General features: G+C 42.0%; 2 protein-coding genes across 11 annotated transcripts in view; one reads left to right on the top strand and one right to left on the bottom strand.

Annotated features, from left to right (window-relative positions):
• The window catches only part of MAPK6 (mitogen-activated protein kinase 6), a 34,543-nt gene extending 33,746 nt beyond the window's left edge, over window positions 1-797 (bottom strand). The window contains exon 1 of one of the 2 annotated variants that reach the window (XM_019932896.3): window positions 660-797. The gene's annotated coding sequence lies outside the window, so the exon portion shown is untranslated. Of the gene's footprint in view, window positions 182-659 lie in introns of those variants that run through there. The other variant, XM_019932898.3, reaches the window with a different exon arrangement.
• LOC141278018 (uncharacterized) lies at window positions 461-26,155 on the top strand. Of its 9 annotated transcripts, none has more exons than XR_012330114.1 (5): window positions 854-1,764; window positions 9,832-12,878; window positions 18,415-18,529; window positions 20,570-20,708; window positions 24,953-26,155. XR_012330114.1 is itself a non-coding variant. In XM_073801015.1 (4 exons), the coding sequence occupies exons 1-2, from the start codon at window positions 561-563 to the stop codon at window positions 12,691-12,693; spliced, it is 630 nt and encodes a 209-aa protein (XP_073657116.1). In that variant the 5' UTR covers window positions 461-560; the 3' UTR covers window positions 12,694-12,878; window positions 18,415-18,529; window positions 20,570-22,976. The 9 variants fall into 9 exon arrangements, 1 of the variants encoding a protein (XP_073657116.1); XR_012330112.1 differs by lacking the exon at window positions 24,953-26,155 and having other exon boundaries at window positions 9,832-10,895; window positions 12,665-12,878; window positions 20,570-22,976; XR_012330115.1 differs by lacking the exon at window positions 24,953-26,155 and adding an exon at window positions 22,474-22,976 and having other exon boundaries at window positions 20,570-20,693.
• Window positions 26,156-26,976: the final 821 nt, after the last annotated feature.

The raw sequence follows: 26,976 nt of genomic DNA, 5'->3' as shown, positions 1-26,976 counted from the left end.
CTCCTTTACGGCCACACTCAACTCAGGCAGAGGACTTCAGGGCTCTGAGCCGAGCCGGGTGAGCGGCGCGCTACGCAATTTGCCGAGTGCACTGGAGACTTTGCCCGGCCGGAGTCAGCTGAGGCCGAGTCACCCGAGTGGGATGGGGGAGGAGACGCGGGAGCATTTCGAAAGGCAGCGTGCCAGGAAGGCGAGACTCCGCGCCACCTCACGCTCCCGGGGCGGGCCGCCCTTCCCGGCCGCCGCCCCGGGCCCGCCGGCGGGGCCGGGCCGGGCTTCGAACCCGCTGACCCGGGCGCGGGCGGCGGTGCGGTAGCCAGAAAGCGGGGCCCCGGGGCGGGCAGTCGCGGCCGGGCCCGGAACCGCGGCCGGCGAGGGGCGTGCCGGGTGGGAGGGGCGCGCCGGTCGCACTGCCGGCCCCACGCGGGGACCCCGGCCCGCCGCCCGCCGGCCCGCGCCGGCCAGGCCCGAGTTAACGAGCCGGCGGGCGGGCCGGGGGCGGGCGGGAGACGGAACAAAAGCGCCTTTGTTGAGCGGCTGCAGCCGGAGGGTCACACACAATGGAGGGAGCCGGCTCCGCCGCCGCCGCCGGGCCCGCCGCGGCGCCCTCCCGAGCAGCCCCGCCGGCGCGCCCTGCACACGTACACACACATACTCACGGGACTTCTCCGACTCATCGAGGGAGTGCGAGGCCCACGGACAGCCCCCTGTGTCGGCTCAGGTCTCCGGCTGTGCTGGCGGCAGCGGCGTCTCCGAGGCTCTCGCTTTGCCGCAGTCGCCGCCATGTAACCCCGACCCGCGAGAGAGGGCGAGGAAGGGGGCGGGGTTTCCAGGAGCCACGCCCTCTCACGTCACAGGCTCACTCCACGGGTGCCCCCGCCCCCGCCCCTGCCCCAGACCAGCCCCGCGCGCCGGCCGGCGCCGGAATTTCCAACGTCGGTGTTTGGGTTCCGCGTGGTGCAGGGGCTGCAGGAGAGGCACGCGGGCTCGTCAGGCGTCTCGCGTGGGGTGGGGTGGGGTGGGGTGGGCTGGACTGGGCCAGGCCGGGGGGATGGCGTGGAGGTAAACAGACGGGCCCTCTTCGCTCTACGTGCCCCAGCATTAGAGGGCGAAGTGACCAAACTCTTTGCGAGCGTTTACTGCGTACCTACTACGTGCAAGGTACTGGACAACCTAGAGGAATAGGCCATTGTCCCCGTCTCCGGGGAACTGGGAGGATGGACCCGAAGATATATGGGCTAGAAAACAGCAGCCATCGAACAAGGCAAACCGTTAAAGGTCAGGTGCTAAGGAAGGCTTCTAAATGAGGTTGCCACTGGTGACCTTTCAGCTAAATGAGGAGCCCATGAAACCAGAGGAGGTGAGGGGATGGCTGTTCCTTCGGAGGGAACAGAATGAGCAAAGACAGGGAAGAGGAGAGCACCTGGCTTGTTGCAGGAACTGGGACTAGGCCAGTTTGAGGGAAGTGTAGAATTTGAGCAGGAATGTACTGTGAGATAAGTGGGAAACGTAGATTGGTGCCTTCTTGGGCTCACTTGGACGAAAAGCAAGCTTATTTTATCCATCATGGCTTACTGAATCCGAGAAGCCATCTAGTGTTTATGTGAATTGTATGTAGGTATTTATAAAATTAGAGACGCAGGTCAACATATTTTTTCAATGACTTATTCACCATTCCTGATGAGAACCAAACGTTTGGCAGCCCTTTATCCATTATTATGCACATGCTGAAGCTTCAAGCACGAGGCAAAGACCACTTCAAAGGTAACATAGTGGCTTGAAATTAAGTGGTTGGGATGGAGTTTGAATGTTTTATATTTTTTATATTTAAAACAATACCATCTGAATACCAGGTGTGGAGGGCACAGTGAGTAGACAAAACCAAGAGAAAGGGGAAGGTTGTCCTAACCACAGGATTTCTTATTTCTGGATGCAGCCTTTCTGCAACAAGAGCTCCTTCCCTGTGACCATTGTACATCCCTGCAGCCCCTGCTCTAGGCTCCCCTGAGATTCCTAAGACATCTTTTCCTCCCCCATCCATCAATGTTTGATCACTAGGAGGAGGGGGTAGAGGATAAGTACTGTGCCTTCGCTCAAGGAGGTTATAATGTGTCAGCTCTTAACTTCCGTCAAAGACCACCAAAATAACCTGTTGATCAAGCAAAGACAAATGTATTACAGGAGGTAAGAGAAACCACTGTGTTGACAGAGTCTTAGTAGCATCTCAAAGAGGGAGGTCAAGAGTGGGATGGTTTCAGAGGGTCAGGATTAATTTAAGACAGGTCTTTCAATGAAAGCATGATTGAGATGGGACTAAATTTGTTATATAATCTTTTAGGATTAGTAGACACAAGGAGGGAGAGAGTTTTGAAGCAAACCTAGAAAAGTCAACAATGGTTTGATAAACGCAAGAGTAATTTTGTTGAGAAGGGGCTGTTTACCCTGATGAAGGCTAGGTCGGTTGTAGTCTGTTGTTCAGTCAAATGGACTTTGAGGAAGTTCTTGAAACTGCAATAAAGTTACTTGCAACTTCATTTTTTCAGACAAGAATTTCTTGGGATTGAAGTCATGTTTATGCAGATGTTAGGGTTGTAAAGTCATGTTGAGGTAGTCGGTTTTAGTTCTTAATCCTATTGTGCGGCTGTAAGTAGTCTTAAGTTCTCAGTTTTTCAAACTGCCATACACAGTGAAATCATTTTGGTGGATTATGATCTGCATTTTTTTCTTAATGAAATAGAGAAAATAAAACCAAACTAGAGACCATAGTCTATAACAAAGGGTAAACACTTTTGTGAAACTTTTGTTTTGGTTATGTATCATATTCCAACAAATCTAAAATGTCATCAATTATGACAGACCGTTATTTTATGTACTATGAAGAAAGCGAAAACTATCAAAATAATGATACCCTATTGCTACATCCTGATCTCAGAGATATTAAAATGGAGGAAGTACTTCTTAAAATTGTTGAACTATAAGGTATCTATAAATGTGCCAGTTGGATTACAGTGGCACTGTTTATTGCTCATTATTGCTATGAGCTATGTTATTGTTAAAAAGAGTTTGAAAGCCACTGTTGTAGTGGAAGAATGCAGGAAAGGAACAGGTAAAGTACACCATAAGGCAGCTTGAGATTAGTGCGTCCCGAACAGAGATGCAAATTACCTGCTCTTGTTGGAAGGAACAATTCATAAAGGACTGGGAACATCAGGAAAGTTCCAACAAGAAGACAGAGCATTTGAGCTGGGCTTGATTCCATCAGGAAGTATGAGGAAAAAAGAAATTTCAGGATGAGAGGGCAGAGTGTACAAAGTCATGAATGTGCTGGGCACACTTTGGTAAAAAGTCTTACAGGCCTGGGGGAATGAAGGCAAGTTAGCACCAGTTGAGAAAGCCTTATTTGGATGCCAGAACTTTTGGATTTATGCTAAAGGCAGAAGGAGAGGAATTTAGATGATTCACCTAGTATTTTAGAGTGATAATTCTGCTATGAATGGGAAGGGTAGATTAGATGAGCAAGAGGTTGGCAACAGGAAGAGGGCAGGAGGATCCATTGTTGTTTTCTGCTCTGTATCCAGTCTGCTTTACACTGGTAACAATACTCTAATGTCCTTTAAGGAGCCCTTTCCTGTATAAGTCAGAATTCTTTTTGTTACAGTGGCAGAAAACCCAATCCAAACTCTGGTTTAAGCATGAGAGAAAGTGAGAGAATGTGTCTCGATTGGGCACAGAATGGGGATGACAATACAAGTGATATTCTTGGAGCCAGATCAACTGGACTCCATGAGGGGAAAGTCTTGAATTACCCAGTTGCTCCCATTTTGCCTATTTGAGTTTAAATTCCCTCATTAGACTACTTATTTTATCTTTTTCCATTCTGATGACCATCTTCCCATGAAAATAAACTGTCAATATCTTGATTTTCAAGATGAAGGGAAAAGCGGATTTTAGAAATAAAACCACTAAGCTTGATGCCAATTCCTGGAAATTTTCTAATGTAAATCATTGAACATGATATGTTAGGGAAAATATAACAGTTAATAGGAGTCATCATGGATTCTTGTCAAGTAAATCATGACAAAGAAATACCACTTCCTTTCTTGATAGGATTATTACATTACTAAACAAAGATGTTGGTCATTTCAAAAAGTCAAGACACTTTTGTGGATAAGATTGAGAAATATGGGTTTAGATAATTGCAGAGAATTGATTCAAAGAGTGCTAATTACTGGAGTGACATTAATCTTGAGGCCTCAAATTCTCAAGAAGAGCAATGCAGATTTGTCCTCCTTTGTCCAGACCTGAGCAATATTTTTATCAATGTTTTGAGTTAAGATATCAAATTTGAGGAAGATATAGAACTCAGATCAGAATATGATGACAGAATAGTTATTCAAAATCATGATTTTTCTTTTAAAGAAGATGACATTTGGCTGCAATAAATACAAAGTGTAGTATCTTTGTTCAGAAAAATCATTTGAAAGGGGCCAGGATTTGGGGAACAGCTTGACCTGATAATGTAACTATAAGTTACAGATATTCATGCAGTGTGAGCTGTCACCAAACAACTAACAAAATGTAGACTGTGTTAATGCAAAACAGTGTTCAGTTCACGGGGGCACCAGACCTATGCTATTCAGCTCAGGATTTCTGAACTCATGTGTTCAAATATAGATACCACATAAAAAGAGCTACCTTGCATAACAAATCAGAATTCATTAGGAAGAGACATCTAGGAAGAGTGTGGAAACCATTTTTTCTCTGAAGAAAAGATGAGGGAATTGGGTCTGCTTAACGTGCAGAAAAGCAATTTGCTGAAGGGTTGTTATGCAGAGAAGAGAGTAGATTTATTCCATGTTGCACTGGAGTTCAAATCTAAGACCACCAGGAGGGCTATTACAGAGAGAAAGATTTTGAATCAGTGTAAGAAAGGACAGTTTTGGATATTGGAACTGAGCTACAGTGGACAGGACCTCCTGGTGAAGAGCGCTACATCACTGGAAGCATTCAGTCAGAAAACAATGGCCACCTGTCAGGGATGCTATAAAAGAAATTGCTGGGGGGAGGAGGGACCTGCAAAGAGGTGATAACATCCGAGGTCTTCTCTAACTATTGATAGAAGCTTCTATGTGTTGATGTTTATACTCTCAATTTAAAATGATTGCATTCCTAGACATGGTTTCTAAAAGAACACATTGTAATTTGATTTGTAAACAAAAGAACTTTCCACTGAAGAAATTGGTTGCCAAGTACAGTTGATTCTTGTTGTTTGTGGTAGTTATGTTCTGTAAAGTCACTTTGAGCACTGAATTAGTAACTGCTGAACCATTGCTTCTAAGGGAAATACAGGATTACTTTCCTGCAAACCTCTGGTCATGTTTTCACCAACCGGTCAATACATAACCTTGTTTTATGTGTGCTTCTTTAAAGACATCTTATTTAATATATGTTGTTGATTCATTAACATTGAACTCTGACCAATAGCACTGTAACTCATGCTGAATGAAGCTTATCTAACACATACTTTCTCCGAAAGGCATATCACAGCTTTCTTACATTTATAGCCAGCACATCAGAACTATGCTTGGGGACCATTTTAAACAGCTAAATCACCAACAAAAAAGCAAAAAATGCAAAAAACATGGTGCTAACTAGACCACAGAAAGGACATTTGTTTATAATGTGAGAGTTGAAACAAGAAGGCAGAGTGTTGCCTCGTTCAACCTCAGTGGGAACATACACAGAGGGCAACAATTTTTTCACCACTCTGCATGTCAGAAATGCTGTGAGTATTGATTTAGGGGTTCCAAATAAATTTTAGCAAGTAGGCAAATTCGCAAGCAATCTGCGAATAATGAGGATTGACTGTAGTTAAAGATTATGAAGAGAATGTTTTCAGTCAAGATCCAGTGAAGCTGTATCTAAAGTTCAATGAGAGGCAGATCACATGAAGGTTTTTTGAAGCGAGAGACACCTGTAAAGGAAGATGAAGGGTCCTACATTTAACGTGATGGGGCAGCAAAGAGCTTACTCCTTGGGAGAATGGTAATAGCATTTATCAAGTAACGTGTTTCAGGTAAACACTTTGTAAACATTATTTCATTCTCTTAGGCTATGGTAAATAGGATTTTGTAGGAAAGCTGCAATAAACTACTTAAATTTTTTAGACAAAACCTGGCTTTCCTTGTAACAAAATCTCTGAAACAATCTGTACACGTACTTTTTATTTATTTATTTATTTATTTTTGGCTGCGTGGGTCTTCGTTGCTGTGCACGAGCTTTCTCTAGTTGCGGCGAGCAGGGGCAACTGTTCATTGCGGCGCACATGCTTCTCCGCGCGAGCTCTAGAGTGCAGGCTCAGTAGTTGTGGCGCACAGGCTCCGAGGCACGTGGGATCTTGCCGGACAGGATCTTCCCGTGTCCTGCACTGGCAGGCGGGTTCTTAACCACCTCGCCACCAGGGAAGTCCCTTCACTTTCTTTTTGAACAATGGTTATATAACTAAATATGTAAATATACTGGGAAATACCTATTGGGGTAATTTTACAAAAATAGCAAGTAATCAAAGGATCCTCCCTGTAATTTATCTGCCTTGAAAGTCAGTATTTTGTGGAAGTCGGATAAATTTGTAGAAATGGTAGAATTAAACGACTAATACAATAGTTGTAGCTCCCGCCTGCCATACACACACCTACACGCATACTTTTTAAGAGGAGCAGAGAGATGGTGACACTCTTGGCTTTAGGGAAATATGGTCCAAAGGTTTTCTTATTTTCACTCTGTCCATCCTCCTCCTATCTTGAGAGCCCCATTAGCGTAAGGAGAACAGATGCTCCTGAGTTCTGGAGATAGTCCGTATTTTTGAAACTTGAACGCTTGAGACCACAGTCTTCTATAAACATCCTCAGTTTTTGAGAACAACCTGGGCCTCCAGCACATGACCAATGCAAATAAAAGATTAGACAAGGTGTTCCATAGCCCATCCACAGAGTGATAAATATTTTGAGTTGTGGGGGCAAAGCAGCTTTCAGTACACAAGGTCATTTCCCCTCCTTTTTGTACTCCAAAATAGTCAAGCTATCTGTCATTTGGGGAAGAAGGTAATCACTATCTGTTAACTCTAAGTAAACATGCTGAAGGTGTGTTTACATTGGTTATTCTGAGTGCTCAAGTTATCAACCAGTATATAATATGGTGCAGTAGGTCTACCTTCCACAATGTGATCTCCTTCTATTTGACATATTTTGCCAGCTGACAGTTACCACCACTGGAAGAAACTTCCCTGAAGATGTCATCCCCAGAGACCAGTACCCACCTTGAGTCTTTTGTTTGTTTGTTTGTTTGTTTATGGCTGCATTGGGTCTTTGTTGCTGTGCTCGGGCTTCCTCTAGTTTTGGCGAGCAGGGGCTATTCTTCATTGTGGTGCACGGGCTTCTCATTGTGGTGGCTTCTCTTGTTGCAGGACACAGGCTCTAGGCACACGGGCTTCAGTAGTTTCAGCACATGGGCTCAGTAGTTGTGGCTTGTGGGCTCTAGAGAGCAGGCTCAGTAGTTGTAGCGCACGGGCTTAGTTGCTCCACAGCATATGGGATCTTCCCAGACCAGGGATCAAACCCGTGTCCCCTGCATTGGCAGGTGGATTCTTAACCACTGCGCCACCAGGGAAGTCCCACCTCTGGAGTCTTGACTGAAGCCTTCACTGTTTCTAGCAATACCCTAGGAGTGGTATTCTGAAAGGGAAATGGCCAGACCCTCAGGAGGCTTAAGATCCATCTGCCCATCCTGTGTAGCTCTATCCCTGTGAATTCCTACCCTAGGCTACCACAGACCTCCCCCACCTTTGGCCTCCACCCCACCCCATATCCAGGGCATTATGCAGGACCACACGCTCAGAAACACCCCATGCTTGGTTTAATACTCTCCTATTGCCATCTTGAAATTCCTAATAAGTTTATCTTTGAACTCATGTTTTGTAGTGCATTTGGATGGGACAATAGAGTATGCATGTGAGCAGAAGAGAGGCGCAATGGGTGTCCACTGTTCCTTGCCACCCCATTCACATATAGCTTTCTTAGGGCCCCATAAGCACAGAATTCTGGTGGACCCAAAAGGCATTGGAGTTCAGTGAAACAAAGCAAGTGAGTATAAGGTTTGTTACATCCACAACTGAGTAACTGGGGGTGCTGATAGCTCTGAGAGGCCATGCTTTCCACTGGAACCAGAACTTGCTTCAAACGCAGAGAGAAGGCAGTGGCGTTCTAGGAAGCACAAATGATCAAGGAACCCTATTGCATCCTTTCTTGCGTTACTTCCCCATATTAGCCAACAGCCTAGGCCAAAACATTTCTTTTGTCCTTTCAGCCCTTATTTACTCCTCAGTAAGTCAAAGGTAGAGAGTGTTGGTTGAATGTGTGTATCAAGAAATGAAATAATAATCGTTAAGTTAGTTTTCTGCAGTGTTTTCCACTGCTCTGGTGAGAACAAAATATATATGCATGTAGGAGCTGCAACATAGAAATTGTGTCATTTTGGTGATTTCACATAGGAGTTAAATACTCATATTTGTATTTCAAACTCTATTTGCATCTTACAATATAAAAATTAATTATAAAAGTCATGCTGACAACTTAAATTTTTAATTTTTCCTTACTTAAAATATTAGTTATGATTATTGACTATCTAAATTAAACACCATAAGTCAAGAGAGAGAGACCAGAAGAAAGGGAAAAGGCTTTATATTTTGGTACCTTTAGCTCCATCCATTTTTTTTCTACTTTTTGAATAAGAGGCCCCAGAAATTATGTAGCCAGCTTTGAACCCCCCACCCCCCCCCCCCCAAAGAATCCCAACAGCCCTGCTCCGGAGATGGTGGATCAGGGAAAGACTCCACACCTGACCCCACTGTCTTCACTGACAGAGTTAGGTCAGGAGAGGTGAGAGAGTATCTCTGCCCCATGGACCAGGCATCCAAGGCTGCTGCAGTGCCCAGCTGCCCTCAGGCAGGAGCTGCATTTCCTGTAGTAAACACACTGGCTTCTGCTCATGGAGGTAGGAAGTGGGGGAGGAAGGAAGTCTTTATTCTGCTGCTGGGGCACATTTTCCCATGGAAACAATGCTGTAGGTCACAGTTCTCATCCTCTCATAATCAAGCTGCTTGTGGCCTAAATGGGCTTCTAACAGTCAGCCTGAGGACCTACCAGTATTTGTCACATTGTTTCTCTGGGGAAAATGCATTTTCAGTTTCAAACAACTAAGAAGTCAACTTTTGGGAACATAACTCAGTCATACAGGAACTATCTTTATTTTCTTAGCTCAGAAGAAATGCTGAGAACACAGAGAAGGATGGTGTCTGTAAGACCCAGATAAACAACTCAACATTAACGAGAAGGTTATTAATAGTAATAACTTCACTTTATTCTCTGGGTGGTATGAAGAGTCCAGTCCTAAAGATTTGCAGCTTGAAGAACTTGATTGCAGGTTCACCATGGTTGATTGGTCTCTAGCAACCAACACATACCAACCAAACCCAAGAGACTGCACTATAAACCAGATGCCAATTCATAAAGAACACAAGAAAAGCTGTGCTGAGTTGGACAAAAGATTCGTCTGGTCTGGTATTCTCTGACAATGGCTGTGAATTCTATGTGTTACTGTAAACTCTAGTGTGGGGCATAGTATCTGAATATAGTGTCCTCCCAATAAAATGTTTGTTGAAAACGAAGTGTTTTTGAATATTATAATTGACCTCTATGACATAAACTTCAGAAAGGTAAATAAGAATTTCCTCCAAATATCCACTTATTTACTCCTTTTTTTTTTTTTTTTTTGCAGTACGCGGGCCTCTCACTGTTGTGGCCTCTCCCCTTGCGGAGCACAGGCTCCGGACGTGCAGGCTCAGCGGCCATGGCTCACGGGCCTAGCCACTCCGCGGCATGTGGGATCTTCCCGGACCGGGGCACGAACCCATGTTCCCTGCATCGGCAGGCGGACTCTCAACAACTGCGCCACCAGGGAAGCCCTTTACTCCTATTTTTAAAGCAACTTTCTTCTTAGGGAATCTGTTTGATTATTTTAGTTGCTCTTTTCTCTCACCTGGTTTACTGACTAGGCTCTTTTTTAAGGTTTTGGGGCAGAATTAGATGCTTGACCCCAGGTATAGCTTCATTATCATTTTGTTGAATATAGGACAAAACAGTGCTTTCAGTTTTGTTTTCCATGTTTTTAGCAAGGAGGCTAAGAACTTGGAAATTATTGCTATATGACTTTAAGAAACAGTCAACAATAACTCATGGTTCTTTTTCTTGAAATAAAACATAGCTCCAAGCTCATCTTTCAAGTGTCCTTCAGACTAACAACCTAAATGCATTATCCAAAATCAGTACAGAATGAAACTAATTTGCCATACTTCTGTCCACTCACATAGCCTTGTTTATTTATCTTCAATTTAGATTGATCTGCTTGGTGTTTACTACTCTGGAAAGCTTAAGGACACCTCAGCCTAGTGACTTTTCTTTTTTTTTTGCGTTATGCGGGCCTCTCACTGTTGTGGCCTCTCCCATTGCGGAGCACAGACTCTGGACACGCAGGCTCAGCAGCCATGGCCCATGGGCCCAGCCGCTCCACGGCATGTGGGATCCTCCCGGACCGGGGCATGAACCCGTGTCCCCTGCATCGGCAGGCGGACTCTCAACCACTGCGCCACCAGGGAAGCCCCTGTGACTTTTCTTATATGAGCCCACTTTCAAACAGTCTATGAAAAGTTTTAAGTAAGTCCCCTAGCAGTAATCCTTGAGGACTCTACTCTGAAATCAGAAAAATCCATCTGGTATTGGGGAACCAACAGTAGTCAGCAGACCTGCATACTGGCACCAGTTCTGCCACTTGTTAGGGTACAGGCAAGTCATTTAATCTTATCATAAAAATGCCTCTCCTCCCTTGCAGGTTTGTTCCAAGGATTTCATGAGATAATGTGTGTGAAAGCACTCTGAAAATGCTAAACGACTGTATAAATAAGTGGTGCTATTAATATCTCCACCCAGAAGCTTGCCTGTTTAAACCACGGTTTCCTAAAGTTAAGGCAGCTCTCTCTTTCATTCAATTCATTCCACAGATATTCTTTAAGTGCCTACTTTACCCAACATAGAACTTTGTCCCCATTTTCTGAGTAACTCAGTTAAGTAGGGCTTTTCTTCAACGTTTAGTATGTAAATTTGTAAACACTTTTTTTTTTTTTAAATGTAGCTTTCACTGTTTCTATGCTTATTTATCCCTCAAAGAATTGTGGTCAAATAGTGAAACATGAGACATGCCGTAGCATGCTGCAAAGGTAGAAGGCCAGAAGAGTCTCTGCCTGCATCTCCCACAGAAAACAGGAGTGTCTTCTATGCAGCCCAGGAGAGACGAAGGGAAAGTTCAGACAGGGTATAGCTGATGGCATAGTGAGAAGGGGAGGAGGAGGAACTGTATATAACTTCTCAGATCCCAACAATCAGTATTATAAGAAATAGATTTACTTACATGAAAGCAGCTTACGGAAATCTCCTTTAGCTGGTGGCCCATTCAGCAAAGAAAAATTTCTTCCAGTTTTAGAAGCTTCTGAAGGTTTATAAATACTGTTTCCAAAGGAAATATAAAAGGCAAGTGATTCTTGGAGAAGAGGAAAAAAGACAGATTTTAAAAAATGATTTAGCTGTACAGCACGTTATGAAGGAGGGAAAAGGAAGAGATTAAAATGATTCTTTCCCTCCTCCCTCTGTGACTCAGAGATTAATTTTAAAAATAATCTTCATCCCAGTATGGGAAGCTGAGCAAAGACTCACATCTTCACATTCCAAGTTCCATGATGGCCTTGGAGAGGAAAGGAGCAAAAGGAAGAGGGAGATAGGAAACAGTAACTATTAAAGATAATCTGGAAGAGGCTTTACCTACTCAGAAAAGGTGAGATGAAATTAAAGGCAGGTCTAGCTGTGATGAAATAGGCATTTTCTGTTATCGCCCTATTCTGAAGTATGTTGTATCAGCAAGGATGAAGCCTCAACTTGTCTTTTCATTCTTACCTCCCACTAACTCTTCTGGTGATCCATATTTTACTCATTCAAATGAATTTTCATCTTTCAACACCATTCCTCTTTCTTTGTAGCAGCAACAGAAGGCTTTTTTCTAGGTGTTTCCTAAGTCACATTTAATTTATGTAAGCATGTTCATTTTTTTAAAGTTTTTTTAAATTTTGAAAGTATTAAAACTTACAGAAAAGTTGTACACATAGCATAATGAACTTTTTTTTAACTGACTAATTTGAGAGTAAGTTGCTGGCATGACACCTGTGGTGGAAATTGAGATGCATTGACCAGATACCCTTCAAGGAAGGACTTGTTGCTCAACTGTGGGGTCAACAAGCATCTGTCCACTGTCATTCCCTTCAGGGTTGGCCTCATCTGCAGAGAGCTACCTTGCCCAAGGAGATGCCCCTTTCCCAGGTGGCCCAAATCCAAGGACTGATCAAGGGAAGGATAGAGCGGCCTGGCTATTTTGGCCCTGTGCAGGGCAACTTCAATGGGCCATTTCTGCTCAAGAGCTCCCAATGGGGTTAGTTGAGTTTATCAGCCTGTATCTCAGATCAACATCTTCCTCTGCCCAATTCTGTTTTCTTTCCTCCAACCCATAGACATGGATCTCAAGAGCTCGCCTTCATAATTATCCTGAACACTAAAGTCTGTCTCAGAGTCTGCTTCCTGGAAAACCCAAACTGCCACAGTTGGAGCCAGGAGAGATCAAGAAAGCAGATGATAAGATGGGGTTTTGAAGCTGGATCACTACCCGGCTGGTATGAGGACCTCATCACTGGTGATGGATGGAGCACAGATAGTCCTTGGCATAAGGTAACAGTACAGTTACTAACACTTTCACCAGTGGTGAATTGGGATAGTATACTAGTGAAAGAGAATGTATTAGTTGATACCATATGTGGAGAAAATAGTAACTATAAGGACAGTGGGATTGGATGGTTATTGCTTAGCTCTATTAAAGCTCTAGGAGAAGAAAACAAAAAGCTAAGAGAGTGGCTAGCAGGCAACTGAAAGCCAAGTATGAAAGCCAGAGGGTCTCTTTGGTAAAGAGGCTTTCATAACCTGCAGAGGGAGTGCAGAGAAGGCTGAGGACCAGACCACACTAAATCATCAGTGTGGCCAAGCTCCAAAGAAGGTTAAACTACTAATAAACTAGGTCTCCTAATCCAAGGACAGGGCTGTTGTTGGGAAAGAATGAGACCCTGACACATGGGATGGAGACATTTGAATTGATGCCCCCCAATATCTTATATTCCCAGGTTCCTTTTGATCCTCTGAGCCTGCAGAAGTGAGCCACCCTTTTCTACTAAGAGCCATACACGCCCCTAACTTGAGACAATGCCAGGGCCTCTTCCTGCAATACAACATGTGTCTCCTCAGGATCGTCCCCCACCAACCCTCCTGTCCACTAAATCTATAACTAGGGTTAAGTGGCAGCATAATCCAGCTGGGGGCATGCTAGGCCTGAGAAGGGAGGAAAGAAACCACATCCCAAAGGAGTGAAAAGATTTAACCAGCATGGATTGCAGGAGGTGGGGGAATACACATGGGACTAGATTCTGAGGGTACTTGATCAAGGGGGATAGAACATAAGATTCAAAAACAATTTGGGTACATTCTCCCAAAATATAAGATTTATACTCTGTCAAAAGACCCCAGGAATTGGTGCAAACTTACTAGTAAGATGGCTCCTATGAAGCATGGAAAAAGTGATGACCCATGCTAAGAGATATCAAAATGCCATAAATGTCTTGGCAGATGGTAGAGGAAAGGATTAAAACACTAAGGGAAATCAAAAATAATAAAATACCTAGGAGTAAATTTAATAAGACATATACACTGAAGACTACAAAACTTTGTTGAAGGAAATGGAAGAAGACCTAAATTAATGGAAAGATATTCCATGTTCATTTATTGGAAGATTAATCTCCAAATTGATCTGTAGATTCAAGGTAATCCCTATCAAAATCCCAGGTGGCTGTTTTGCAGAAATTAACAAACGGATCCAAAAATTCATATGGAAATGTCAGGGACCTCGAAAACCAAAACAATTTTGAAAAAGAACAAAGGTGGAGGGTTCAATTCCCAGTTTCAAAACTGACTACAAAGCTATAAAAACAGTGGGGTACTGGTATAAGGATAGACATGTAGATCAAGGGAATAGAATTGAGGGTCCAGAAATAAACCTACACATTTATGGGCAGTGGATTTTCAACAAGAATGCCAAAAAAATACTATGAAGAAAGAATCGTTTTTTCCAGCAAATGGTGCTATCCACATGCAAAAGAAAGAGTTTGGACACTTATCTCCCAAAATACACAAAAATTAACTTAAAATGAATCATAGTCTTAAATGTAAGAGCTAACACTGTAAAACTCTTAGAAAAAAGTAAGTGTGAATTTTTGTGACCTTGTATCAGGCAATGGTTTCTTAGACATGACACAAAACACAGTCAACCAAAGTTGCACTTCATCAAAATTAAAAGCTTTTGTGCTTCAAAGGACACCACCAAGAAAGTCAAAGACAACCTACAGAATTGGAGAAAATATTTGCAAATCATATTCTGATAACAGTCTAGTATCCAGAATTTATATATATATATGTAAACTTTACTCAACAGTAATGACAAATAACCCAATTTTAAAATAGACAAAAGATTTGAATAGTCATTTCTTTTTTTTTTGAATAGTCATTTCTTTAAAAAAGATATACAGATGGATAACAAGCATATGAAAATATGTTCAATATCAGTAGTCATTACAGAAATGTAAATCAAAACCACAATAAGATACCACTTCACACCAATAGAATGACTATAATAAAAAATTTTTGAAAAGAAAGAAAAAGAAGTGTTGGTGAGGTTGTGGGGAAATTGGAACCCTCATACATTGCTGCTGGGAAGGTAAAATGGTGCAGCCAATTTGGAAAACGGTGTGACAACTGCTGAAAAAGTTAAGCATAAAGTTACCATTTGACCCAGCAATTCCACTCCTATGTATATTCCCCAAAGAAATGAAAACATAACGGCCACACAAAAATTTGTACACAAATGTTTAAGGGAGCATTATTCATAATAACCAAAAGGGGGAAACAACCCAAATGTTCATCAACTGATGAATGGGTAAATGAAATTTGCTATACCTGTACAATGGAATACTGTTCAGTTACAAAAAGGAATGAGGGGGCTTCCCTGGTGGCGCAGTGGTTGGGAGTCTGCCTGTCGATGCAGGGGGCACAGGTTCGTGCCCCGGTCCGGGAGGATCCCGCATGCCATGGAGCGACTGGGCCCGTGGGCCATGGCCGCTGAGCCTGCGCGTCCCGCCACGGGAGAGGCTGCAATGGTGAGGGGCCCACGTGCCGCAAAAAAAAAAAAAGGAATGAGACTGATATATGCTACAACATGGGTGAACCTTGAAAACATTATGCTAAGTGAGAGAAGGCAGACAAAATGCCACACATATTGTGTGTTTCCATTTAATGATATGTCCAGAGTAGGCAAATTCATAGAGACATAAAGTAAATTAGTGGTTTCCAGGGGCTGTCAGTAGGGAGAATAAGGAATGACTGCTAACTGACACAGGGTTTCATTTTGGGGTGATGAAACTACTCTAAAATTGTTTGTGGTGATGGTTGCCCAACCTTGTGAACATACTAAAAACCTATAAGTTGTGCACTTCAAAATGGTGAATTTTATGTATGTAATACTATCGCAATTTTTGAAAAAGGACACAGGGAAGTGGGCATGTTGGTATAGCTATACTATGTCAGGCCAGAAAACCCACCAGATGACTCTTCCATAGGAGGACCTGGAGGATACACCATCTACCAAAACAATAAAGAATGTGCTGGTGAAAGGGCACCAGAATCACTATGAAGTTCAGTAGCGGCTCTCTTTTGCAGGCTGGACTGATGATGGTAGGCGATGCTGTTATAAAACTGACTTCCTTATTAGCAATGGAGTTAATACAACCCAGAAATAATTGAACCAGGTGGCGTCACACACGTGTCAGAAACCATGTGGATGCAATTATGATAATAAGCAGCAAGATCAAAGTGGCAACCAGGGGCCCCTGACCTGCAGAGTTATGGAGATAATTAATAAAACATGGTGTCACTTGCTGAAAAGTAGATGGGCAGCCAATAAGGGTACTAATCGGTTTGTACAAGCAAAAGAAAACAAAGAGGGTGTAGGGAATGGAACTATTTGGGAGCAAAGTTTTTGAATAGTATTGAAATTAAGTTGGTATTAATCTGAACAACATTGTTATAAATTAAGATGTTAATCATAATCCCAGCAACCACTAATAACTCAAATATATATATGACAGGGAAATTAAAATGTTACATTGGAAAATATCTTTTTAACACAAAAGATGGCAAAATATAGGAATAGAGGAGCAAAAAAGCTATGGCATATGGAAAAGAAGGCAAAATGGCAGTTGTAAATCCTTCAATATAAAATGACTCAGCCAGTTGATTCCCCCTTGGTCAATGACCACACCATTTCTGGCACAATGGATACTTGAAGGAAGTGGCCATGTGGCAGATATTGAGGCTATCCTGGGCCCATTAGCATGGGTTCCCACTTATCAGTTATTGCCTCTGCCAAATGTCTACCTTGACAGCAAAAGAGATCAATGCTGAGCTCCTGATATGGCACCATTCCTCAAGGAGCCCAACCAACAAGTTGGTGGCAAGTTGACTGAAAGGTAGAATGTTTCGTTCTGACAGGAATGGACAAATATTCTGGGTAAGGATTTTTTTTTTTTTTTTTAGCGGTACGCGGGCCTCTCACTGTTGCGGCCTCTCCCGTTGTGGAGCACAGGCTTTGGACGCGCAGGCTCAGCGTCCATGGCTCACGGGCCCAGCCGCTCCGCGGCATGTGGGATCTTCCCGGACCGGGGCACGAACCCGTGTCCCCTGCGTCGGCAGGCGGACTCTCAACCACTGCGCCACCAGGGAAGCCCTGGGTAAGGATTTAAAAGTCTTATCTTCAGGCCTCACTCTGGGCTTAAACAATATTTGATCCACCAGCAGAGGACTTCACATAACATTGCATCAGACCAGGGGACCCAATTTACAGTAAAAAGATGTGAGTGTGGACCCATGACAATGGTATCTGCTGATTGTATCACTTACTGCAACACCCTGAAGCTTCTGGCCTGACAGAGTATTGGGGTGCCATGCTGAAGGTATGGCTGACGTGTTAGCTGAGATGCAATGCTCTGTGAGTGCCATCCCCCTGGATACATTAAACACATTGAATCAAAGATCTTTATTTGGTGCTGTGTCCCCAACAGGAAGAATACATGGGTCTGAGAAGCAAACTATGGAAGTACGAATAAACCTGCTTATCATTATTCCTAATGACCCAATGGGAAATTTATGCTTCCTGTTCCTGCGATTCAGAACCCTGCAGGGTCAGAGGACCTTGCTTCTAAAAGGGGAATATTTCCACCCAAGGATACAGCAAAAGTCCCTTTGAACTACTAGCTTAAACTTCTGCTGGGTACTTTGGGCTCCTAGTATCCAGGGATGAGTGGGCTGGAAGTAGAGGAATCATCTTAGCAGGGGTATTAACCCTGATCATCAGAAGGACTTAGGTCTGTTGTTATACGATAAGGGTAGGGAAGACTGTTTTAGCACTCGGATGATCTACTTGTGTGCCTCTTGTTATTCTCTTGCCTAGTTGCAATAGTAAATGGATAATGCAGCAAGGACCTGGCGACCAGGAACCCAGACCTCTCTGGGATGTGAATCTAGATCATGACGCCATAAGTCACTGAGGCCAAGAGGAGTGGTAGCTGAGAATGAGAGGAATTTAGAAAGGATGATTGAGAAAGGAGGCTGTAAGTTTCAATTGCAGCCCCAAGACCAGCTGCAGCAGAGAGGGCTATCGTTTGTTTGTCCTACAAGCCTTCCTCTTCTAAGTTTCCCCAGGAGGAGAGGCTCATCAGAAACCTGAAGAAGCTACTCCTCAATGCGTATGAACAATTAGATCCGGGAGCCGCACAGGGAACGAACGTGGAGATGACCCACTGAGATTTCCCTTTGCAGAGGGACTTCTTGTCCCAGCTACTTGGGGCACTGTCAGCAGACAGCCTTTAGGCTTTTGGCAGCAGAGAGCTGCCTTATCAGAGCTCACACCCCTTTGGAGACAGCTTACATCCATTAACTGATCAAGGCGTGGTTTTAAAGCCCAGCCATTTCAGCCTGGTTTGGCACAATGCTGAAGGACCGTTTCAGCCCCAAAGCTCCTCATGGGGTCAGTTCAGGCTACTGGGCTTTCCTTATATGCAGCCTGCTTTTCCTTCCGTCTAAGCCTGCTTCCTTCTCTTCTATTCCACAGGTGTCGATCCCAAAGGCACTCCCTGATAAACATCCTGGACACTAAACTCTGACTCAGAGTCTTCTTCCTGCAGAGCCTGAACTGTGAAAATGCCCTGTTATCACAAATACTTTTAGTATGTATATTTTACTAGTGAATATTCATCTAGATAACCCCAGTACAATATCGAAATCAGGAATTTAACATTGATATGTTACTGTATGATCCTCATACCCCATTCAAATTTTGTCAATGGTCACAATAATGTCCTCTGCCCAGAAATTGTGCGTTGTATTTAGCTGTCTCTTCAGTCTTCAATCTTGAACGGTTCCCTAGTCTTTGCTTTACTTTCATGACCTTGATACTCTTTAAGATTACGGCCACTTATTTTTGTAGAATGTCCCTCAGTCTGGGTTTGTCTGAGGTTTTGTGATGACTAAATATAGGTTATCTTTGGTGGAACGATTAGAGAAGTGATGCCATGTTCTCACTGTATCCTATTAGGTGGCACGTGACTTCAGTTTGTCGTGTCACTGGTGATGCTAACTTGATTAAGGTGGCATCTGCCTTGTAATTAAGTATTTTGTGGGGAAGTACTTTGAGGCTATGTAAATATCCCATTCTTCATAATACTTCCTAGTTATTCTTTTTAAAATTTATTAGCCAAGGAATTCCTATTTTATTCAGTGGACAGTAACCCATTACTGTCGTTATTTTGACACTTAGACTGTTCCACATTTGGTCACTGGGAGCCTCTTCAAGTTGGCTTCTTTATTCTCTTAACATAACTCCATCATTCTTTTGCACTTCCTTGCTTGCTGCATGAGATAGTCCAAGCTTATTTTGTACTTTTCCTGCTCCAGCCCTGGAATCAGCCATTTCTCCAAGGAGCTCTGGTTCCTTCTGGCAGAGAATGGCATTCAGAAACTAAGATCTTGGCGTTAGATGTGCTCATTGCTATTGAGGTATCAACTGTTCTTAGGCCCTTTCAGCAGACAGATCTAGGGAATATATGAAATATATGTATGTATATGTATATATGTATTTATGTATATAAATTTACATTTATGTTTACACAAACACATTTTACATCTATATTTCCATATCTATATATATTCAAAATCATGAGTTCACGCTGATACCTCCAATTTCAATCCAATACCAACTAGTTCATTCTAGTTTTTTCATTATTCATATATGTAACTACCATCTCTACCAGTAACAAATGTAACTCCCATTATCCTTAGTATGACTATTATATTTCATCAATCCTTCTGTGCATAAATAATCTCCTGTGATTACCCCTTCCCCCTGTGTGGACACCTCCTCACCTTGCACTGGGCTGCTGCTCTGCCTTGGGCTCCAATGCTTGGGCTTGCTTGGGCTCCAATGCCCCAAGCTGGACCATCCCCTGCACAGTCACCTTCCTCACCCTGGTCTGACTCTGACACCCTGTGCCAGATGGCCTTCCTTCAATGGATGGCCTCCTTACCCAGCTTGATCTCTGCACCCACACTAGGCCTCCTTTCTTCCTCTCCCTTCCCCCTTCCCCATGTGGATAGCTATCTTACCCTCATTGGGTTCCAACGCCTGGCAACCACAGGCTAACCCTCTGCAGGGACTCCATTCTCACTATGCTCAGGATACCACACCGGTCTCCCTCTCCGTGGTGGGGACACGCTCCTCATCCCAGTCAGGCCACCCTCCACACAGACGCCCTTCTCACCTGTCTTGGGCTTTGACACCTGCACCTGGCTGACCTTTTACCCAGATGCCCTCCTCACACCTTTCAGCCACCACAGTTCCACACCCCCACCAAGGACACCAACCTTGCTTGGCTCCATGAATTGACTTTTGGCCTGATTTGTACAGAAAGGAGAGGGAAGAGGATGGGAAGGTAGAGGAAGAAGTGGCAGACCATTAATTCATTCTTTGAAGTTCATTTTTTTAAAGTTTTATTCTATTTATTTATTTTTTGGCCATGCCGCGTGGCTTGTGGGATCTTAGTTCCCCGACCGGAGGTTGAACTGCACCCTCAGCAGTGAATGCATGGAGTCCTAACCACTGGGCCACCAGGGAATTCCCTAAAGTTCATTTTTAATAGAATCATTTTTCTGATATTCACTTCCAGTTTGGTTTGGGGCTCGATTTATTTCTTTTTCTTTTTTCTGACTAGATTTATTTCTGACGTCATGTCTGTTAAATTCATGTTTGCCAAAAGAGCCAAAGCTGCCTGCTCAGCCCATTCCTTATCTGTGATGGCCACCATCTCCTCTACCAGAACAAGATGGCTCACACAGGTCAATACACAACAGGTTGCTCACCATTCTTTTCAGTGGGGTTTTTGGGATAATATAGATATGGTTGTGCATATTTAGAAAAAGGGTATCTTGCTTTAATACTTCCAATTTCTTTTCCCTGTTTCCTTTTTTTCTCTTCCTATCAAAACTGTTAATCTTGCTAGGTCAGTTTAAATAGAACCTCAGTTGCCTCTAAATTTCCTAGACTTTTTCCCATAGGAAGATACTTCAAAGGTATCTCCAGATCCCAATAAGAATGGATTATTTGCTATTCTTCAAATATGCCCTCGGCTGTTCTACGTGTGAGCCTTTATTCATGCTGGTGCTTCTGCCTGGTCTGTCATCTCATTGCTTCTCCAAAGGTCAAAGCCCTACATCCTGCAAAGTACACTTCATGTGCTACCTCCTACCAAAGTCTTTGTAAATATCCCCACCTCTGGACCCCAATAGAACTTTGTATGTATTTATGACATAGATCCTGTTCTGACATATTATCATTGCTGGGAGACAGGAAACTTGTTCCTTAGGTACAGGTACCATTCTTTTTCATTTATTTTCTCCCTGGAGGCCTTGCACATAGTAGAGACTACACATGTTTGTTGGATTGAAACATAATCAAGGTTTCTATACTTTATATTAATTTTTCTTTTTACATAGTATACTCTTCAAAACAATTAAACTCCCTAGTAGTTTTTTCTGGCATGAGACCTAAATTTTTTCCCTCATAGAAGAGAATGATATTTAGTTTTACCATCCAAAGGACAAGAAAGTTAATGTGTTTATCTTTTTCCAATATGATGCAATAGGTTGTATTAGTATACCAAGAGGTACAATCTAATCTCAAAGCAAATTCATATTTGCCTATGCAAGCCTATATTTTTGTCCTGCCCAAATGGTACACCATTTTGACTTTTGAAATTATTAAATATTGACATTGTCCTAGAACATATGCATTACTTTGCATAGTGAATAAAATCATATTTTCACCTGCAGAGAGATGGCCCCAATTCCTCACTCCCCACAGGAATTATGTAACTACAGTAGGAGACCGACCTGCTTCTTTTGTGTTGGTCTTAGCCTGGATTCTCATAATCTGTTCCGAAGTAGGGCAGTATCAAAAATCTAGGCTGCTTTGTCATATTTTTTTCTCCATTTAACTGTTTATTGCAAGGCCAATCATTAGATTGTAAACTCTTTGACTTGGAGTTGTCTTCCAAGTCTTTTGTATCCTTCTTTTGTAGGAGATGATAGCATACTGTAGATGTGCAATGAATGATTTCACCAAATTAGTCTTAGAGTGCTTGACTTCACTGGGCCGTCACTTCTAAGCTTGTTGTGTTCAGAAGCCAAAAATACGGACTTTTAGTGTTCTTCTCCTGCAAGTTCTTACTGCTTTTAGACCTCTGTTTATCCCTAGTGGCCTGATAGCTATTGCACCAAGTTTTTAGAGTTGGAAGTTTAATGAATTTTAAGACTCTCTCTCTATGTCATGCCTTGAAATTGGAAGAACTGAGTAGAGAAAGAAGGGTTGGGGACCATGAAGAGCTTTCCTGCTTAGAAAGAGAACTCCTTCTGACAGGTGTCTGTGGTAGGCTGAGTTATGGCTCCCCCAAAATGTCCATGTCCTAATCCCCGGACTCTGTGGATATTACCTTGTATGGCAAACAAACAAACAACCAAAAAATTCCAAGACTTTGCAGGTATGACTGAGGATTTTAAAATGGGGAGATTATTCTGGATTATCTGAGCGGGACCTAAATGCAATTCCATGCATCCTTAGAATAGGATAACAGGAGATGTGACACATAGGAGAGAAGGCAATATGACTATGGAGGCAGAGACTGGAGTGATGTGGCCACAAGCCAAGAGGTGCCAGCAGCCACTAGAAGCTGTAAGAGGCAAGAAACATGTTGTCCTACTGTCTCTGGAGGGAGCACAGCCCTGCTGGCATCTTTATTCAACCCAGTGAAACTGATGAACTTCTGGCCTCCAGGAATGTGAAAGGATAAATTTCTGTTGTTTTAAGCCATCAGGCTGTGTGGTAATTTGTTACAGCAGTTACAGGAAACTAATACAGTATCCTATATCTCAAATGTTTCTATATTTTCTTTTTACTGCTCCCCTTATTTAGCCTATATGTATGTATATATCCCATTTTGTTCTTTCTTTTCTTCCTGACAGATCTTTTCCTGTGGGTGTCCCTAAGAAAACAACTTTTCATACCCTTTTCAATTACTTAGATGTTGGGTTTCAAAACAATTTAATAAACTTTTAGGGACCATCCACTGTGCCTCTAACATTGTTTAGAGACTTTGGGGGGACATAAAGAATAAACATAAACTCCACCCTCAAGTATCTGTAAATTAATTAAGAAACAGTTTACATAATGTTATGACCCAATGTGCGCTAAAGTACAAAGATAAATACCAAAGACAGGAAGTGCTGTAGAAATTCAGAAAAGTGAGTAACCTGTGAGGGGTATGGAGTAAATTGGGTGGGTTTTATTGAATAGGTGGATTTTGAAGGCCGGCATTTGGACAAAAGGAGAGGAGTTTAGATTTCATCCTCTGGGCAGTGATAATTCATCAAGAATTGCATCCCCACTGGTATTTCTTTTTGCAGTATGAAAGTAATCTAGGCTTTTCTTAAAACATTTCAGTGATATAAAAATTAGAATGTAAATATATCCCTATAATTCCACTACTCCTAGAGAAAAGCTTTGCTATCAACTTGACATATATTCTTCCAGATTTTTTTCTGTACATATGGTAATCGTGCTTATATAATTATTACAGAAATGGAATATGCTGTAAATATTCTTTTGCCACCTGCCATTAAAGACTTTTGAGCAAAATGAAAAGGAAAATCATATTGTAAGATGATTAATCTTATGGCAACATGTATGTAGATCTCCCTACTCTGTTCTAATTACAGTATGGACTGGACTTAGGGGAGAAATGGAAACAGAGAGAGAGAGAGAGAGAGAGAGAGAGAGAGAGAGAGAAGCTAATGGCTGTTACAATAATGTGGGCAAAAAAAATTAGGGTAATGGCTATGGCAGTAACTGACAAAGTAAGAGATTGGGAAATTTTTCTATTAAGAGTTAGGATATATATATATATTTCCAGATCTTGGGCCACATAAATAAAAACTAACTACTCCTTTTAGCTTTGAGAGAGGGAAAAAGATGAGAGATTCCATTTATCCACACTTTAAGTTAGTCACATGCTCTGATTGTAGTAATAGCAATCCCAAAGGGAAGAAATTGCTTTCTAAGCAGTGACAGCAGGGCTATGTATTTTATATATAATGATGTCTTTTGTGATTATGAAAGCATTATATAATTATAAAAGCATTTGTAGAAAACATGGAAAATATTGAGAAGTAAAACAAAGAATAAAATCACCCAGAACCCCATCACTCAGCCATAACCACCATGTACATTTTGGCGTATTTTCTTTCAGACGTTTTCCTGTGCAAAGGAATGCACATAAATGAAATTGAGATAATACAGGATACTTCTCTGAAACATACAATTTTTACTTGGCAGTGTCATAAACATCCTCCCATGTCTTTAAATATTCTTTTAAAAATCTTTGTTTTGTCAAATTGGCATTTTTATTCATTTTTGTGTGGATTACAACAGTGGTGCAATTTTGTTGTAAAAAATGCAAACAAACACAGAAGTAAGTAAGGTAGAACATGGAAGTCTTCTCATAATCTCACCTCCGAGGGGTATAGAGATGTGCTGGAGTCTGCTCACACTGGCTCATTAAGCTAATTGTGTGCATACATCAAGAGCTTGAAATCAGCCATGGCAGGAGTACTTACGCTGTGGAGATCGGCAAACACCACCTATCAACGATTATTTTTCCCCCCTGGAAAACTGGTTGTTAAACTTTTACCAGAACATCACTATGCTATATCCTCCTAGACATTTTCTGTATATTTAAATATATATTTACATAAACATAGAAAACATCCAATTTTCTTTTCCCCCCCAGCTTTATTCATATATAATTAATATATAATGTGTAAGTTTAAACTGTATAAAGCAGTAATTTGGTACATGTGTATATTGCAAAATGACTACCACAATAATATTAGTTAACACATCCATCACCTCAAATAGTTACAATTTGTGTGTGTGTGTGTGTGTGTGTGTGTGTGTGTGTATGTGTATGGTAAGCACACTTAAGATTTGCAATCTTTGCAGTTTTGAAATATACAATATGGTATTGGTTGTTTTTTGTTTTTAGCGGTACGCAGACCTCTCCCTGTTGTGGCCTCTCCTGTTTCAGAGCACAGGCTCCGGATGCACAGGCTCAGCGGCCATGGCGCACGGGCCCAGCCGCTATGCGGCATGTGGGATCTTCCCAGACCAGGGCACGAACCCGTGTCCCTGCATCTCAACCACTGTGCCACCAGGGAAGCCCACAATATGGTATTGTTAACTGTGGTCACCATGGGGGGTACATTACATACTCAGGACTTAACAAGTGGAATTTTGTACTTTTGACCATTCTCACCCACTCTCTCCTTGCTGTGTCCCCTCATCCCCAACCCTGGCAACCATCAATCTACTCTCTATGAGTTCAGGTTTTTTTTAGATTCCATATATAAGGAAGATCACACAGTATTTATCTTTCTCTGTCTGTCTTATCTCACTTGCATAATGCCCTCAAGTTTCATCCATGTTGTCTATAGCAGGATTTGCTTATTTTTTGTAGCTAAATAATATTCCATTGTGCATTTTTCCACGTTTTCTTTATCCATTCATCCATTGATGAACACTTAGGTTGTTTCCATGTCTTGGCTATTATAAATACAATGCAATGAATATGGGGGTACAGATATCTCTTTGAGATAGTGATTTCACTTCCTTCAGATACACACCCAGAAGTGGAATTGCTGGATCATATGGTAGTTTTATTTTAATTTTTTTGAGGCACCTCCATACTGTAGAAAACATCCAATTTTCCCATTGGCTTTGGCAATCCAACAATATATTATGCCCCTCTACTTCAAAACACATTCATCTACCTAATCCTTGCTACTTAGCACTTCACTCTGTGACTGCATTATAATTTATTTGAACAATTCTCCATTGATGGGTGTTTTGATTGGTTCCAATTTCTGGCTATTATAAACAAAGTTTCAGTGAATATTTTGTCCATATATATCTGCATATTTGTCAAATTATTTTCTTGGGATAAATTTCTAGTCAGGAGATGTTGAATCAAAGAGTATTCCACAATTTAGATAGATGATACCAAAGTCCCTTTAAACGGTTTCTTATTTTTATACTCCCTTCACTGGTGTATGACAATGCCCTGAAAAACATAATTTAAATGATTGCATAGTATTTTAGTTTATAAATGTCTGATAATTTATTTGATCGATTTCTTACTATGGTGTTTACAGTATTTCTCATTTCTATAAACAATGTTATAACAAACACCCTTGAAAATCTTCAGGTGAATCTCTTATTTTCCTAAGATAAATTCTTTGATATGGAAGAACTACAGAGTCAAAGGTAAGAATATTTTTATGACATTTTTGTACATATTATTAGCTTCAGGTCAGTATTTAGTACTTAAGTTTTTTTTTTTTTTAAGAATTTACTTGATGCTAAATAGAAAAAAAATTTTTTTCTAATGACTAATATTGTTTTTGGAAATAAAATCTTATGGCTCTTAAATAACCTTTAGGCTATTTTCCATTTAATTACTTCTTTGGGATTTTAGGCCCAGGATTCTACCCTATTCCCCCATCCAAATTTTGTTTCTGTGTTAAGTAGCAGATAAAAAGTATAACATATACATGTGTGTTTGCACGTTGGAAAGTTAAATGTATCCATACATATATATGAATCATTTTTTAAAATTAATTAATTAATTTGTTTTTGGCTGCTTTGGGTCTCCGTTGCTGTGTGTGGGCTTTCTCTAGCTGCGGCAGGCGCTACTCTTTGTTGCGGTGCGCGGGCTTCTCATCATGGTGGCTTCTCTTGTTGTGGAGCACAGGCTCTAGGCACGCGGGCTTCAGTAGTTGTGGCACGTGGGCTCAGTAGTTGTGGCTCGGGATCTCTAGAGTGCAGGCTCAGTAGTTGTGGCGCATGGGCTTAGCTGCTCTGCGGCATGTGGGATCTTCCCAGACCAGGGCTCAAACCCGTGTCCCCTGCACTGGCAGGCAGATTCCCAACCACTGCACCACCAGGAAGTGCCTATATGAATCATTATTAACCTTACATAGTCGCACCCATTTAAGGTATGGGGTTAACCCT

Source organism: Tursiops truncatus, chromosome 2, assembly GCF_011762595.2.
Source record: "Tursiops truncatus isolate mTurTru1 chromosome 2, mTurTru1.mat.Y, whole genome shotgun sequence".
Taxonomy (NCBI): Eukaryota; Metazoa; Chordata; class Mammalia; order Artiodactyla; family Delphinidae; genus Tursiops; species Tursiops truncatus.
Note: the sequence above shows the minus strand (reverse complement) of the source record. Positions and strands in the feature narration are given on the sequence as shown.

Excerpts from the sequence above, each read along its gene's own strand:
- LOC141278018 (XM_073801015.1), top strand. The coding sequence starts at position 561 with ATGGAGGGAGCCGGCTCCGCCGCCGCCGCCGGGCCCGCCGCGGCGCCC. Across the intron at positions 1,162-12,664 it reads GCGTACCTACTACGTGCAAG|ACATGGATCTCAAGAGCTCG; the intron begins GTACTGGACAAC and ends TCCAACCCATAG.